At 37.0% G+C, this 17587-nt stretch overlaps 1 protein-coding gene across 1 annotated transcript; it reads right to left on the reverse strand.

Moving 5' to 3' along the window:
• Positions 1 to 2596: 2596 nt before the first annotated feature.
• On the reverse strand, positions 2597 to 3178 carry LOC115961460. The gene has a single exon (XM_031080440.1). It carries the CDS (start codon positions 3176 to 3178, stop codon positions 2597 to 2599), a length of 582 nt encoding a protein of 193 aa, XP_030936300.1.
• Between the last annotated feature and the right edge of the window lie 14409 nt (positions 3179 to 17587).

Consider the following 17587-nt stretch of genomic DNA (forward strand, 5'->3'; position numbering starts at 1 on the left):
TAACTAACTTAGGCAATCCAATCACAATGTCCATGTAGATGTGATCCCACTTCCGCTCCGGAATACTGAGAGGTTGAAGTAATCCAGCAGGCCTTTGATGTTCAACTTTAACTTGCTGACAAATTAAACACCGGGATACAAAATCTGCAATCTCTCTTTTCATATTATTCCACCAATATACTTCTATGAGATCTTGATACATTTTGGTGCTACCTTGGTGCTACCTGGGTGAACAATGTATGCAGATTTATGAGCCTCCTCCATAATTTCCCTTTTTAATTCAGTATTATTAGGAACACATAATCGATTTCTAAATCGTAAAACACCATCACCATGAATGCCAAACTCAACTCGGTTACCTTCCTTTACCTCTTCCATAATCTTTACCAAATTAGGATCAAATCCTTGAGCAATCTTCACCTTTTCAACTAAGGTAGGTTGTACTCGAAAATGAGCAAGAAGTAACCTTGGCTCCTTAAATTGGAGCTCCACTTTAATCTCCTTCAACTCTTCAAAAAAAAAAAGTCTTTTACTCAAAATTATACTTGCCACCCAACTAGAGGATTTTCTACTCAAGGCATCAACCACCACATTTGCTTTGCCTGGGTGATAATGTATTGTACAATCATAGTCTTTCAACAACTCAATCCACTCCTTTGCCACATATTCAATTCTTTTTGAGAGAACAAATATTTCGAACTTTTATGGTCAATGTAAATCTCACATGTCTCCCCATATAAGTAGTGCCTCCATATCTTCAATGCAAAGACCACTACTACAAACTCCAAGTCATGAGTAGGGTAATTCTGTTCATACCTTTTTAGCTGTCTAGAAGCATATGCTATCACCTTTCCATGCTGCATAAGCACACAACCAAGACCTTTGTGTGAAGCATCACTATAAATTACAAATCCTCCTAAACCCATTGGCAATGTCAAAATTGGAGCAGAAACCAACTGGTCTTTCAATTCTTGGAAGCTCTTTTCACATTCATCTTTCCACAAGAATTTAGCATTCTTTTAGGTAAGCCTAGACAAGGGACCTGCTATACGTCAAAAACCTTCAACAAACCTCCTATAGTAACCTGCAAGACCCAAGAAACTGCGAACTTCAAATACATTTGTTGGTCAAGGCCAATTTACCACAGCTTCCACCTTTTTAGGATCCACAAAAATGCCATCCTTAGATATTACATGCCCTAAAACATTATTTCATCTAACCAAAACTCATACTTCTTAAACTTGGCATATAATTTTTGCTCCCTCAAGATTTGCAACACCATCCTCTAATGTTCTACACGCTCCTCCTGAGTTTTAGAATATACTAAAATATCATCAATAAAAACAATAACAAACCAGTCCAAATAAGGCTTGAACACACAGGTCATTAAATATATGAAGGTAGCAGGGGCATTAGTCAATCCAAATGGCATCACTAGAAACTCATAGTATCTGTAATGAGTACAAAAGGTAATTTTAGGTATATCTTCTTGCTTAACCTTGAGTTGATGGTAACCTGATCTAAGGCCAATCTTCGAAAAGACTTTAGCACCTTGTAATTGATCAAACAAATCATCAATCCTAGGTAAAAGATATTTGTTCCTCATAGTGACCTTATTCAACTGTCTATAGTCAATGCATAATCTCATAAACCCATCCTTTTTCTTTACAAAAAGAACAAGAGCACCCCAAGGAGATACACTAGGTCGAATAAATCCCTTTTCTAAAAGCTTTTGCAATTGCAATTTAAGCTCCTTCAACTCTGCAAGTGCCATGTGATATGGTGCTATAGAAATAGGTGCAGTTCCTGTCACTAAGTCAATGGCAAATTCTATCTTCCTATCAAATGGTAACCCAGGGAGATCCTCAGGAAATACATCAACAAAGTCCCTCACAATAGGAATGTCATCAATCTTTATCCTTTCCTTCTGGTTATCCACCACATATGCAAGATAACCTTTACAACCTTTTCTAAGTAACTTATTAGCATGAATGGCAGAAATAACATTAGGCATGAGGCTCTATTTTGACCCATGAAATACAAATTCAGGTTGACTCGGAATACAAAACACCACTTCCTTCTTGTAACAGTCGACATTAGCATGATAAGCTGCTAACCAATCCATGCCTAATATTACATCAAATTCTTGAATTTCTAAGAGAATCAAATCAGCCAACAACTCATTTCTTCCAATCTTAATCACACAAGACTTACATATAAACTTAGCAACCATAGCTTCACCCAAAGGAGTAGAAACAGAAAGTTCAAAGTCCAACAATTTAGGCACACATTCAGCATATTTCATATAAGCACAAGATACAAAGGAATGAGTAGAACCAGGATCAATAAGAACTCATGCAGTATGAGAAAATATGAGAATGGTACCTGTTACCACTGACTTGGATGCCTTAGCATCTTGCTCAGTAATAGCAAACACGCGTCCTTGGACTTTTGGCCTTTGCTTCACATCAATAGGCTTAGCCATCAACTCACTCTTCAAGGCTGGGCAATCTTTGATACGATGACCCATTTGACCACACTTAAAACAAGCCCTACTTTCACGATAGAAAACCCCCTTATGCTTTTTACCACACTTCTAACAAACCTCTATTACCTGTTGCACCATTTTAGTCTCTGGTTCTATTGTAGTCTTCTTCTTAAATGGCTTATTGTGTTCATTCCCTCTATGAAACCCTTCAGTCTTAGGCCTTTTGTTATTCTGACTCCTAATCCTCTGATAGTCTTCACACTCCTTCTCAACAACCTTTGCAATCTCCACAACCTCAAAATATGACTTCAATCGTAAGGCTGCCATCCTAGTTTTGATACTTGGTCGTAGTCCCCTCTGAAATTTCTTAGCCTTTCTAACATCATCGGCCACAATGTGAGGTGCAAATCGAGACAACTCAGTAAATTTAGCCTGATATTGTAACACCATTTTATTCCCTTGAATGAGCTCCATAAACTCCACTTCTTTTTCATCCCGTACACTTTCTGGAAAATATTTCTCATAAAAAGCATCAAGGAAAATCGTCCAAGTCAATATCTCATCTTCCTTAAGTGGCATAGTCTTTTTGGTAGATCTCCACCAATGCTCTACTTCCCCTTTCAGCATAAACGAAGCAAAAGAGACTTTTTGCACTTCAGTACAACCAATCACATCAAAAAAATTCTCCATTTGCATTATCCAGGATTCCGCTTCTGTAGGATCGGGGTTGCCAAAAAATGAAGGAGGACCTAATTTCCTGAATTACTCAATAGTACATCCTTCAATCTCAGCATCATTGGGCTTAACTGTTCAACTAGTACTAACATGCTTCACCACCTCAACAAGACTTCTGATAGCACTTAAAACACCCTCAAGGCTCTCAAATTTTGGTTCAAGATCAGAAGGGGTAGAATTGCGGGGTGGCATTTTCCTATAACCAAACAAACAACACCTTAGAGTCAAATAAATCACAAGGAAATTCATGATATACAAGATATACTAAACCCTTTATTACTATTATAATATTCTAAGCATATAACCATATAGCTTCTAACAATTATCAAACTCCCAAAACTACTTTTTGCCTATGAATAATAATTCAAGCCTATTCCTCCACATCTTATAAAAATATTGCAAGTCCTAATTGTTTACAGAATCATAACCTAGAGCTTTAATACCAACACTGTCACAACCCAAATCCATGGAACATGAATTTAGATGCATGACTAACTTGCTGAACTTATATAACTCAATAAACATAATTGATCCAAAATAAATTAAACTCCAAAGAAACAAGTACTCTTAAAAACCTCTTATAAAAATCTAAACTCCAAAAATTGAAAATAATCTCCACTATATAAAACATGAATTACAAAAAAAAGGCAACTGAAATTCTATAAGTCTTCAAGTAATACTAAAATCGCCTATAACTTCCACGCTCTACCTTGCGCCTTACAAAGCGATCCAAAGGTTCTGTATTCCCAACTACACTTTAATCTGAAAATATTAATTGATGGGGTGAGCCACACATGTAATAAGTAATTATACATAATACATAGCGAAATAGAGTCAAGCAAAGCATGAGTATATTGATTTTTCACAAACTCATTCAATGATATCAAAAATAATTATTCCAAAGCATATAATGAATCAATTTATACATATGTAATCACATCTCACAATCATTAGAAAATACATACATATAATTGATCAGAGCACAGTATCACATATTCACATCACATATTCTCACATACAATCATGTGAGCGGATTTACACATATACCTGATCAATTCTAAAAACACTTATTTTGAGTCTCATATCACAACTAGAACTTGTGACTGGGATGAGTCACGAGGCCAAGTCGCCAGAATGCCTTGTTTTGCAGAAAATTGACTTTTCACATTCCTCATGTACACTACTATAAATACCCTTATACCCATGAAATGTAGAGAGATTCTCGAGATAATTTTGAGAGAGAAACCTTAGAGAAAACCAAGATTGACTCATCCACAATCTTAGACATTTGGTTCTCCAAATTCCTCTACTTTCACCCTTTCCATTAACATATCCTTGAGCAGTACATTTGCCAAATCCTTATCTCACCATACCCATATCAGTGAGAAGGTATTTTGGTGCTTGGGAAGTAGTTCAAAGATGACCAATTCACTTGGTTGATGCAATGCGCTTGTTGCAGGATCTGGGAAGCTAAAAAAGACACGGTTAGGCTTAACCCTGTTGGAGCAAGAAACTTGGAGGGCTTAGGTGCATTGGGTAGATTAGGCTTGGAGGGTCTACTACTATTCATGTATCCCAACTTTTTTCTTTAGTAGATCATTTTACCGCTTGGAGGGCGGCGGAAAGTTTTTTCGCTGAGTTCTTTTATTTCCTCTTTGATAACACGTGCCGGTGTTATCCTTGTGTTTGCATCTCTCTATATTTAATTGCTACTGTGTTGTGATTAATTATGGTGCAGAGTTGTTTATTTGTTTAGGTTTTTGTTTGTACCTATTATTCCACCCATCTATTGTTTGGGTATAAGCTTGTGTTGGTTAAATTTGAAATTGGGGGACTAAACATTCATTAGTGTTTTACACACTAATTGAACTCTCAATTGGTATCAGAGTGGGTGCACTTGTTATGCTTTTATTACCTAAGTGTGATCCTAGACCCCATTTGAGATGGATCAATCTCAATCCCTCAATGCACCTCCCTACTTTGATGGAAGCAATTATGCATTTTGGAAAGTCTGTATGAGGGCATTTCTATGTTCTATTGATGTTAGTGTTTGGGACACTATCGAGATAAGATGGACTAGACCGGAGGCCGCCAAATCCACTTGGGATAAGGCAGCCCTTGCAGTGGCAAATGCCAATAGCAAGGCTTTAAATGCTATTTTTTGTGGTGTCTCACCTGACGAATTTCATAGGATCTCTCATGTTACAATTGCCAAGGAGACGTGGCAAATCTTGGAGACCACCTATGAAGGCACTAAAATGGTGAAGGACACCAAGTTGCAAATGCTCACCACTCGCTTCGAGGAGTTAAGGATGAATGAAGACAAGTAGTTCGACTCATTTTATGGAAAGCTAAATGAAGTGGTGATTGGCAAATTCAACTTGGGAGAAGAGATGGAGGACTCCAAGATTGTGAGGAAGATTCTACGATCATTGTCGGAGAGCTTCCATGCTAAGGTTACTGCCATCGTAGAGAGGAAAGACCTTGATGAGATTAAAATTCAAGAACTCATCGATTCTCTTCAAACCTATGAGCTATCTCTACCATCACAAAGGAAGAGCAAATCGCTTGCTCTAAAGACAATCAATAAGAGAGTGGAAGCTCACCTCGGATGAGGATGAGGTTGAAAAGGAAGTGGCATACCTTGCTGAGAACTTTCGTAAGTTCTTGAAATTCAAGAGGGATGGGAAGTCCTTTAAGAAGGGGAAATTTTCAAATTTCAAGAAGGATAATAAAGACTTTCAGAAGAAAGATTCCAAAGATTCTTCTCCATCTCAAGCGGTTAAATGCTATGAGTGCAAAGGGCATAGGCATGTGAAGAGGGAATGCCCCACTTATTTAAAGGCAAAGGGTAAAGTCTTTGTCACTACCCTTAATGATTCAGACAGCTCCAATTTAGACTCGGAAGAAAGTTGTGACGGAGAAGGAAACTACTCCGCATTTATGACCATTGCACCTGTGGACTCTTCAGAAGATTTGAATGCTCTAGTGGAAAAGCTCAGTGAACACACTGAAGTGGAGTCAATGGAAGTTGTGGAGGAATCTAATGATGAAGATGAAGAATGTGTCTATGAAGGAACAAAGGGATTGCAAGAAACCTATAATTCTCTTCTTGAGAAGACTGAAGAGTATGCAAGAATGGCTAAGGCAGCCATAAGAAAAATGAAGAGAGCTAAACAGGGTTAAAAGTCTTCTAGTACAGTACCAAAAAAAACGAAATGTGAAGTTGAAAAGCTGAATGAAGAAATAATCGATGCCTATTCTAAGATCAAGTTTCTTGAGCTTGAAGTGATTCAAGCAAATGCCAAAGTGGAGTGTGTTGCCTCCAAGAAACTTGACGAAGTGCTTGCACATCAAAAGCCCTTTTCTGACAAAAGCGGCTTAGGATATACCGGAGAAAGTAGCTCAAGCGCAAATGTGTCTAAAGAGATGAAGTTTGTTAAAGTAAAGGAACCAATGGTAGCAACTCCAACTGCTAAGAAAGTGAAGGTTGAGATGAAGCCAAATGTGATTGCTCAAAGTTTTTTGACAAAGCCTCCAAACCCATTAGTGGCTAAACCTAAGGCTAAAGGGAATTCTCTTCCGAAGTCATAAAGAGGTCCACAAACTCAACGTTTTTGCCATCATTGTGGAATCCGAGGACACACTAGACCTAATTGCCACAAGCTTCAAGCATTGAAGAATGCAAGTTTTCAAAGGCCAAGAGGACAAAGAAATGGCAAAAGGAATCTCAAAAAATCAAAAGGGTGAGAAGGTGACTCCGATATTGGTGATGTGATGAAGATGATAGACACCATCACTTCTTGTTTGGCAAACTTCACCCTAAGGTTTGAGAATCGCAACTTAAGTACCCAATCCTCGAAGGATATCACCCCAAACACACATGCCGTGCAGGTGAAGAAGGCTACACATGCATAAACATTTGAACATGTCCATGCATTAATTCTTTCGATTTGTTATGACATTGTTTGGTTGTGTGCTTATATTCTTTTTATTCTAGCATGTTTTTACTACTTTTGTTTGTTTTTAATGGCTTTGATTGTTTGTTCTTTTCTTCTTCTTTTTGTTATCATTCTTTACTTGTTTTTGTGTCAAAAATCCAAAAACACATAAAAAGTAAAAAAATCCAAAAAGTTTGATCGGCATTATTGTGTTTTGTCGCACGCATGTTTTGCCTTGTACCTTCGTACAAATGGGTTTGTGCATTTACGAACATAGCTTATTCTCTATGCACTCATATCATTTTGGGAAAAATCTTGACATCTATGTGATTGTTGTAAATAGATCTTCAAACTTGTCATGAATGATTTGCCAATGGTTTTGTTGATCTTGAGACATGCATAGACTTGTGCCTATTTATCTTCCCACTTTTTTATGTTTTTGCTTAAAGAGCTTAACCAATGTTACATCTTGAAAAGAGATAATGAGCTGCAAAAGCCGTCGCACATACTAGTATTCGACTAGGAAAAAGAAAAATCAACTTGTAACGAAAATGTATAGTGCCCAAAAAGCCAAAGGCTTAATCATAAAATTGAAATATCAAAAATTTCAGGCATTGATCTCAAAATGAGATGTATTGTTCCATAATGATCATATGTTATAAAATGTAAGAAGCCAAACGAAAAACTTCAAAGTTATGTAATCAAGTTATGTGGGAGGTCATATATGCACACTTCTATAATTGAGATTGGTCACTCTTCCTAGTGCTAATTGTGTATGTCTTGGTTGAATTGATCATTGAAGTTTCACATTAGACGAAGGACTATCTCACTTTTGGTACCCACACACATCACACATGTCTATGTTCAATGAATGCCTTATTCATTTGTGTGATTGTACTTGATTAAATGTGTTGTACATACTCGATCATATGTTGATCAAACATAAAAAGATTTTTGAGTATTTTTAGTTTTTTTTGAAAAGTGCTTTTGTTTTGAAAATTTTCAGAAAATCCAAAATCTGTGTAACTTTGTTTTGGTGACTCAATCTCGTGGGTCAAGCCAGTCGTGAAACCCCAGTCGCAAGCTTACTCAGAAGCTCTTGCGACTCTTTGGCGAGTCAGTCCCTTAGTCACAAAAAATACTTAGGAAAAATTTCAAAATTTCTAAGTTTTTGGCATTTTCGCGACTCAATTTGGCGACTTGTTCGCGAGTGAAAGCTCCAGTCGCGAACTTACACAGAATGATTCGTGACTCCTTTCACGACTTGCTTGCGAGTGGACTTCCCAGCCGTGAAAAACACATAGACAAATTTCTCAAAAAAATTTGTCAAGGGATTTTGGCGACTTTCTCGCGACTCATTCCAGTCACAAAAATCGCGTGTTTTGCACAAATAGAGTTAAATCCATGATAGTTTTCAAAAAAAATTTAGTTTTCCCGCGCATCACATGCACACACTTTGTCTTGTCCACCTCTCCCTCTTCCAAAACCTTCATTTTCACTCACAAAACCTCCATTTTCTTCATCAATCATTCATCAATCTTCAAGAAAAGGTATGGGTTTTCTCTTATTCTCAAAGTATTTCAAGTTTCTAGCCCTAGTTTTCTTGGATTTTGTGTTTATGATGAGATATTAAAATATGATGATTGAATATGGTTTTTGTTGATGTTTTGTTGAGTTTGATCTATGGGTTTTGTTGGTTTTGTTAGTATAATGCTTATTCTACATGTTTTACATGTTTGTGCTTCACTTTTTTTTCTTTTTTTTGCATTATATTATGTTTGTGTTGTTTTGTGCATATCATGTTCATGATAAAATGTCTTTTAGATGTTCTTGTGTGCCTCTTTGGATTCCATGGAATACAAAGTTTGTAGGGATAATCATGTGCCTTTAATTTTGAAACATTATATGATTATGTGTTTTTACACTTTGCCCTAGTTTACACACTTTTGCATTTGATGCACACACACTTTGACATGTTTGAGTGCTTATTGTCATGATTCTATCATGTTTTGATACTATATGTCTTCACATGTCAATTTGTTTTAGAATTACTCTTAAAATTTCAATTTTTAGAGTTTTAATTCAAAAGTTCTGATTTGGGACTAACTTGTCACTAATCAAGTTTGTTATCATACTTTGTGCTTTGTTTTGTGGTATTTGATGTTCTGTTTTACAGATGGCTCCAAAGAAAACCTCTGCTCAGTGTGGTGACAAGAGGAAACACATGGATGAGACTCGGTTTCACTCCATCCTACATTTTAAGCGATACAACCAGCACTTTGTGAAAGCTCCAATCATTCAAGAGTGATTTATGGATCTTGTTGATATCAAGGACTGCTTCATCCCAAGCTGTTTTGTGGAAAGATGTTGGGAAAAGCTACTAAGTGATCTCCCAGGGGTTTGTGAACCACTGATTCGAGAATTCTATGCCAATGCCATCCTACAAGAGGATGTCATAGACTGTTGGGTTAAAGGCTATGAATTCACCATTGAAGTGGAGGACATTGATGAGGTTCTTGGATTTGGTGATGTAGAACATGACTTCACTCACTTCAAGGACAGAATGCTCTCCATAGAGACGGTTTAATCCCATATTGGTGGTGTTAGAGAAGGAATATGTCTCAACATAACTGCTTTCCCACTGGATTTGTGATGCCTTACCTACATCATGGTGTTAAACCTATATCCGGTAAGGAAGATAACCACCATTAACAATGTAAGAGCCATCTTCCTCATGGAGTTTTGAGAGAATATATAAATTGATATCAGTGCCCATCTATTCTCCATTCTTGCCGATGAAACAAGGACAACCTCATGGCCTAAGCTTATCCTCTCCAGTCTAATCATAAGGATCCTTCATGAAAAAGGTGTGGAGACTCCCTAAGACATCAGCCTCATGGCTACACCTCCTGCTATCAATGCTCTAACAATCACAAGGAGCAAAGTTCATCTTCTGGGTGATGAGGAGGAGGTTGATCCTGCACAAGAATAGCCTATGTACATCAAGACTGAAGCGAAAGGACAACCATCTTCATCCCAAAGAGTTGGTCGTAGAGGAAGAAGCAGAGCCTCATCATCTTCAGCAGTGCCTCCAGATTCTTTTCAAATCATTCTTGAGAGGATTGACGACTTGAGAGAAGTCCAAAATGAGCACTTCAACAAGCTGACTACCATTCAAGAACAAATCAACTTGCTTGCAGCCAAGTTTGACAGCTTCACCGACGTTAGCCCTTTGGCCATTTTGGTCAAAAATGGGGACTAGATGGAGTAGCTCTTGAGGGGGAGCCTTACCTTGTGGGGGAGAACTTTTATAAGTTTTTATAGCTTTTATGGTTTAAGTTTGGTTTTAGTTTCTATTATGGGTTTTCATAGCACTAGTAGTTTGGTTTGGTTTTTAAGTACTTTAAAACTTTAGTACTTGGTTTTAAAATATTTTGACATGGTGTGTTATGAATGCTTGAATGTTTTAGCTATTTAAACTACGCTTTATTATGTACCCTTGCTTTATAGCTTTTTAATACTTTTAGATTATGTATGCATTATCTTTAGTACTCTACTCTTGCGCCCTTGTTGGATCTTGTATCCTTGATGCAACTACCTTAGTGTTTTTGTATCGGTTGAGTGTTAGAAATGCAAATGATACTTTGCATTGAGCTTATTAGCTTGCATGTCCAGATGTTCATTCCTTGTGTGAATGATCATTGTGATCACTATTTATAGTGATTGTTCATGTTTGGTCAAGCCATGATTTATTGTTATATTCTTTGTTACTTGATCGCACTGTGCTTGCTCCATATGCATTTCAAGATTTCTGCTTACAATGATCTTCTTGTGTTATTGTTTTCAGGAAACTTGTTCGTATGGTTCAAGAGCTTCACAGTATCTAGAGTTAGGTGTGATTTGGCAACTGTTCCCAACTCACATTTTAAGTCTAGAGTCCATTTTAGGGTTTTGTCACGGAATAGCCAAAGGGGGAGATTATAAGGTTGAATTTATTCAATCATGTGTTGGCTTTATTCCGTGCCAAATTTGCTTGTAATTTAGCAATTAGATACCCTGTATTTAGGTGGGAATTATGTAAGGGTTATGTGTGAGAGAGTGTGAAGAAATTTAAGAATGTGTGCATTTGGAGATTTCTTGTGACTGGATCTTGTGAGTGACTCACAACTGGCAACTCGCCAAAATGCCACACGTGTGAAGCATGCAGGAAGCTGAAGGGTCACGACAACTAGAGCACTATAGGACAAAAATGATAGTCTGGCCAGTTAGTTATCTCGTGACTGGCCAGAAAATGATAGTCTGGCCAGAAAATAGACTCTTCACATTCCTCATATACACTACTATAGATACACTTATACCCACCAAATGTAGAGAGCTTCCAAAGAGAATTTTAAGAGATAAACCCTAGATAAAACCAAGATTGACTCATCCACAATCTTAGACATTTGATTCTCCAAATTCCTCTACTCTCAACATCTCCATTAACATATCCTTGAGAGGTACATATGCCAAATCCTTATCTCACCATACCCATATCAGTGAGAATGTATTTTAGCACTTGGGAAGCAGTTCGGAGATGACCAATTCACTTGGTTGATGCAATGAGCTTATTGCGGGATCTGGGAAGTTAAAGAAGACACAGTTAGGCTTAACCCTGTTGGAGCAAGAAACTTGGAGGGCTTAGGTGCATTGGGTAGATTAGGCTTGCAGGGTCTACTACTATTCGTGTATCCCAATTTTATTCTTTAGTGGATCATTTTACTGCTTGGAGGGTGGCAGAGAAGTTTTTTGTCGAGTTCTTCAGTTTCCTCTTCGATAACACGTGCCGGTGTTATCCTTGTGTTTGTATCTCTCTAACCCTTTCTCTCTACCTTTAACTACTGCTGTGTTGTGATTAATTATGATGTAAAGTTGTTTATTTGTTTGGGTTTTTGCTTGTACCTACTATTTTGCATATCTATTGTTTGGGTATAAGCTTGTGTTGGTTAAATTTGAAATTGGGGGTCTAAACATTCATTAGTGTTTTACACACTAATTGAACTTTCAGGGCTAATATTTGCTATGTGATCCATTGACCCCTATTGTCATGGCTGTAACCGGCATGAAAAGATCTTTAGTTTCAAATACATCTTGTTTTTCTAATATGTTGGGAAATTTAGACCCCGGTTGATAAAATTAACAAGTTTTAAACCTAAGTTGTTAATTAAATTTATTATGAATAAACCTTGTTAAAACAAACAAACAAACATCAATATCATACATAGCGAAAAAGTAAATAAGACAATATATAATGGCCTAGGAAAAGCAATGAAACAAACTAGTTTCACAGTAAAAAACGTGGGGGGGGGGGGGAACCTTCCCGAAAAGCAATTCACTATAGTAAAGAGAAGTTTCAGATCTAGTACAAAACTTTTGTCCCTAGACTCTACAATCCCCATAGATGAACTTACAGTAGAAACCTTTTACTACTTCAGAACCTCTGAACTCTTCAATATATGAATGCCACCCTTTTGCACGGATCTCAGTATGTGACTAACCAAAGATGCACGACTCCCAATACGTGACTAACTCACCAACTTGAAGAAGATTGTTGGCTGCAAAGTTCTTCAGTTCATCACACTATGAAGATCATGAAGCTTCTTGGTTACAGAACTCTATGATGTACAAACACAGCAGCTTCTTCAAGAGAGATGAACTAGGGCAAATTCTGTCTCCGATCACAATTTGCATGAACACAACTTTGCTTCACACTCGCACAACCTTTGACAACCCTTCAAACAATCCTTATATATGTTCAGGGTTGTGAGAAAAGAAAGCCCAAATATGTATTCACGGACTGAAGTGAAATCAGCTCTGAAAAACTGATTTTCATAAACCTCAATAGATAGCTTATCTATTGAGATAGCTATCAAGCATCAGGCTTCAGCAGCTTTTTAAACCTCGATAGATACTAGCTGTCGAGATTTAAAAATTCAGCACTTCTTCACTTATTTCTTGGACAGACTTGCATGGCTTTAACACTTAATCTTGAAACCTTGTTCCTTGAAGCATTAAACACATCCTAGATCTTCCCAATTACAAGTAAAGTGTGTTTTGTCAAAGGATTAGCTAATTCTATATTGACATATGTTCCTAACATGATTCACATATGTCCTAACATAATCTCTGTTTGATTGTCTCAGAAAATGATAGTCTAAAAGTTATTTAAAATCTATCATGATGATTATTGGAAAAGATCTTAGCATGACAAATAAGAAACTAGACAATCTCATAATGAAAATGTGCATAGGAGTTCGTCTGAGAAGAGTGAAAGTTAAAAGCTTTGTTCATAAATGGCAGATGAGAGAAAACACCATTCCTCCTTATTTGTCATCTAAGCATGAGTTGTGCTTTATGATGAAGTCCACATTTAAGGTAATGGACACATGTTTGTGGTACCTTGACAGTGGTTGCTCAAGACACATGACTGGAGACCGCTCTCTCTTTAAGGTTTTCGAGTCTAAGAAAGATGGTAATATCACTTTTGGTGATGGGAGCAAATCACAAATTAAAGGGAAGGGAACCATCTTTCTACCTGGACTGCCAGACATTGCAAATGTGTTATATGTAGAAGGTTTGAGAGTGAATTTGTTAAGCATAACTCAGATATGTGATCAAGACTTTATGGTGTTGTTCTCAAAAGGGAAATGCCTTGTGTTGAATCAGTCTGGGAAGAAACTCATAAGAAGTGTACACACTCTAAATAACTGCTATGGATTGGTACCTGATGCTGATATTGTGTGCAATAGCATTTGTTTGCCAAATGAAGATCTATGGCACCAAAGGATGGGACATGCTAGCTACAAGCTTCTTTCAATTGTATTTAAGCATGAATCAGTTTTGGGGATACCAAAGCTTAGTAAAGTGAACAATGTTATGTGTGGATCGTGTCAGGTTGGGAAACAGACAAAAGCTAAATATCTGGGCACTCAGACATCACTACATCTAGACCGTTGGAGCTACTACATCTGGATCTCATGGGTCCAACTAGAATCGAGTCTCTTGGAGGAAAGAGATACATGATGGTTGTGGTAGATGATTTCACTAGGTACACTTAGGTCATCCTTCTAAGATCTAACTCAGATGCTCCTGAGCACATTGAAGCCTTGTATACAAGATTGTAAAATGAGAAGAACTTAAAGATTGATCAAATTCGAAGTGATCATGGTAAAAAATTCGATAACTCATACATGGAATCCTTTTACACTAGATCGGTTATATCTCAAAAATTATTTGCTCCCATTACTCCTCAGCAAAATGATGTAGTAGAAAGAAAGAATAGAGTCATTCAGGAGATGGCTAGAGCCATATTGCACATCAAGGATATGGCTAGATATTTGTGGGGAGAAGCTATCAACACTGCATGTCATACGATTAACAGGGTGTATTTCAAACCTGGTACCAAGAAGACTCCCTATGAGTTATGGAAGGGAAGAAAGCCAAATGTAAAATATTTCAAAATTTTTGGAAGTACTTATTTCATCCTTAAGGATAGAGAGAATGTGAGAAAATTTGATTCCTGAAGCGATGAAGGAATATTTTTGGGATACTCCTCTACTAGCAAGGCTTATCGTGTATACAACAAGAGAACCAAAAAAGTGATGGAAACAATCAATGTTGTTATTGATGAAGCTTCAAAGTCTGGTTTTGAGAAAATTAGTGAGGAGATCCCTAACCTCCTGAGCCTAAGGGTGTTCAAGAAATTGTTGATCAAGAGCTCGCATCTCTAAGTACTCCAAGTGTTGTAGAAGTTTCAACAGACATTCCTACCTCACCTAATTCTAAATCTTATGAAGAGAAAGGACCTTCCTCAATGATCAAGTTGAATCATCCTCCTAAAGTTATTGTGGGAAATATGAATGAACTTACACTAAGAAAGCGTACAGTTGATAAATGTGTTGCTAACTTTGTGTCTTATTCTTACTATTTGTCGCAGGTTAAACCCACCAAGGTTGAGGAAGCTCTCTAGGATGAAAGCTAGGTTAAGGCTATGCATGATGAATTGCTTCAATTTCAAAGGAATGATATCTAGACCCTAGTACCTAGACCGAAAGGAAAGCATATCATTGGCACAAAGTGGATATTTCACAATGAGACTGATAAGGATGTGATTGGCAACAAGGCTCGTCTTGTGGCTCAAGGATACTCTCAAATGGAAGGAGTAGACTATGATGAAATATTTGCTCTTGTAGCTCGCATGGAATCCATTAGGATTCTCCTAGCCCTGGCGTGTCACTTGAAGTTCAAGTTTTACCAAATGGATGTAAAAACTACTTTCTTGAACGGATTTCTTAAAGAAGTGTGGCTCAACCTAAAGGATCATTGATCTACACTTTCCGAATCATGTTTTGTACCTCAAGAAGGCACTTTATGGATTAAAGCAAGTACCCAGAGCTTGGTATGACCGGCTTACACAATACTTGGTTTCACATGGTTTCACAAGAGGAAAAGGTGATCAAACACTCTTTATCAAAAGGGAAGATGGCGAGTTGACAGTTGCTCAAGTCTATGTTGATGACATCATCTTCAGGTCTACAAAGGATGAACTTGCTCTTATTTTTCCCAACTCATGCAAGCCAAGTTCGAGATGGGCATGATTGGAGAGTTGAATCACTTCCTTGGGTTGTAGATCCGTCAGCAAGAATTAGGTATACTCATATCTCAATCTAAATATGCTAAAAATCTTGTGAAAAAGTCTGTTTGGAATCTACTAGTTCATTAAAACCCCCATGAGCCCAAATGTTAAACTCATTGTTGATCTATTAGAAAAAGTGTTGATTCTTCTCTATATAGAAGCATGATAGGTAGTCTTCTTTACCTTACTACTGGTAGACCTGACATTAGCTACAGTGTGGGAGTGTGTGCTAGATATCAGGCTAATCCCAAAGAGTCTCATATGATTGCTTTGAAAAGAATCATAAAGTATGTCAAAACCACTACCGATTTCGGTGTATGGTACAGCAAGGACACTAATGATGTCTTAACTGGGTATTTTGATACAGACTGGGCTGGGAATGCTAATGATAGAAAAAGTACTTCGTGGGGTTGTTTTTATGTGGGTAATAATCTTATCTCCTGGATGAGTAAAAAGCAAAATTCCATCTCATTATCCACTGCTGAGGCTGAATACATCGCTGTCGGTAGCAGCTGCACCTAACTTCTGTGGATGCATAAACTCCTCCTTGATTATGGTATTCGTCAAGAACATCTTACCATTTATAGTGACAATACCAGTGCCATTAACAACTCTAAGAATCCTGTTCAACATTCTCGAACAAAACATATAGAGATTCGACACCACTTCATTCGGGAGCTTATCGAAGATGGTACTCTCACTCTTGAGTTCATTCACATTGATGATTAGAAAGCTGACTTGTTCACTAAACCTCTTGATAGCAAACGGTTTGAATTCCTACGCCAAAACATTGGTGTAATCTCCATGGAGTGATCTCTCCTCTTTCTCCTCCTTCTTCATGCATTTGCATCTAGTTTTATGCTATGCTTTGTTTAACATGTTTTTGTTTGGTTGTTTTCAGTTTTGCTTTATTTTTTTTTTCATAAAAAATTTTAAAAAAAATTTTGAAAAATCAAAAAAATACAAAAACAGTGTGTTTTGTGTACATTGGTACTTGTGTACCTTGGATGGCCATTGAAACAAAGTTTTCTAAACTTTGTATCTTTTGTAACTTAGATGAGCATCTCAATGCACAACTAAGTAAGTGAGCTTTGTGGCTTGTGTTTGTGATGAGTACAATTAAGTAATCTCTTATACTTAACACTCATATCACTTTTCTTTTACGAGAAGGACTTAAAAATCCTAAGAGAAAGGCATAAATAACTATCTCACCATTAAAGTCTGCCAATCATGAATAACATCTATATGCTTCGGCATAGCAAAATTATGATGTTTAAGCTTAACATAATTGGGTATTTCTTCTCTCTTTTATATGCCCATGCATGATATGCTCAAAAAAAAAAAATATATATATATATATATATGCAAAGAAAAACAAAAGCAAAAAGAATCAAAATACTTTTAAAAATGGTTGCAAGTGTGTTTCCAGGAGATGTGAGAGTTATAGGATGTACCTCATAGGTGATAGTCCCCATTAAGCAGTTATGATTATTTGTGAGTTAAATTGATTTTCTCATATCTCAAATTGTCATATCATGAGACACTTATGCAATCTTGTGACGTTTTCACACACAACACGCAAATTCTTTGCTACTTTTGATACATGTGTAGGTACAATGTGATTTGGCCATCATAAGGAATGCATGTGTTAATGTATGCTTACTAAACTGTCTTGACTTATTTTTGAAATATAAAATTGGTTAGACTTGTTTACTGTGTGTGTGAGTGTGTTTTGGATCTTTAATGCTT

This window comes from Quercus lobata, chromosome 9 (genome assembly GCF_001633185.2).
Source record: "Quercus lobata isolate SW786 chromosome 9, ValleyOak3.0 Primary Assembly, whole genome shotgun sequence".
In the NCBI taxonomy this organism is placed as follows: domain Eukaryota; kingdom Viridiplantae; phylum Streptophyta; class Magnoliopsida; order Fagales; family Fagaceae; genus Quercus; species Quercus lobata.

Coding starts and splice junctions, on each gene's coding strand:
- LOC115961460 (XM_031080440.1), bottom strand. CDS start 3,178: ATGGAGAATTTTTTTGATGTGATTGGTTGTACTGAAGTGCAAAAAGTC.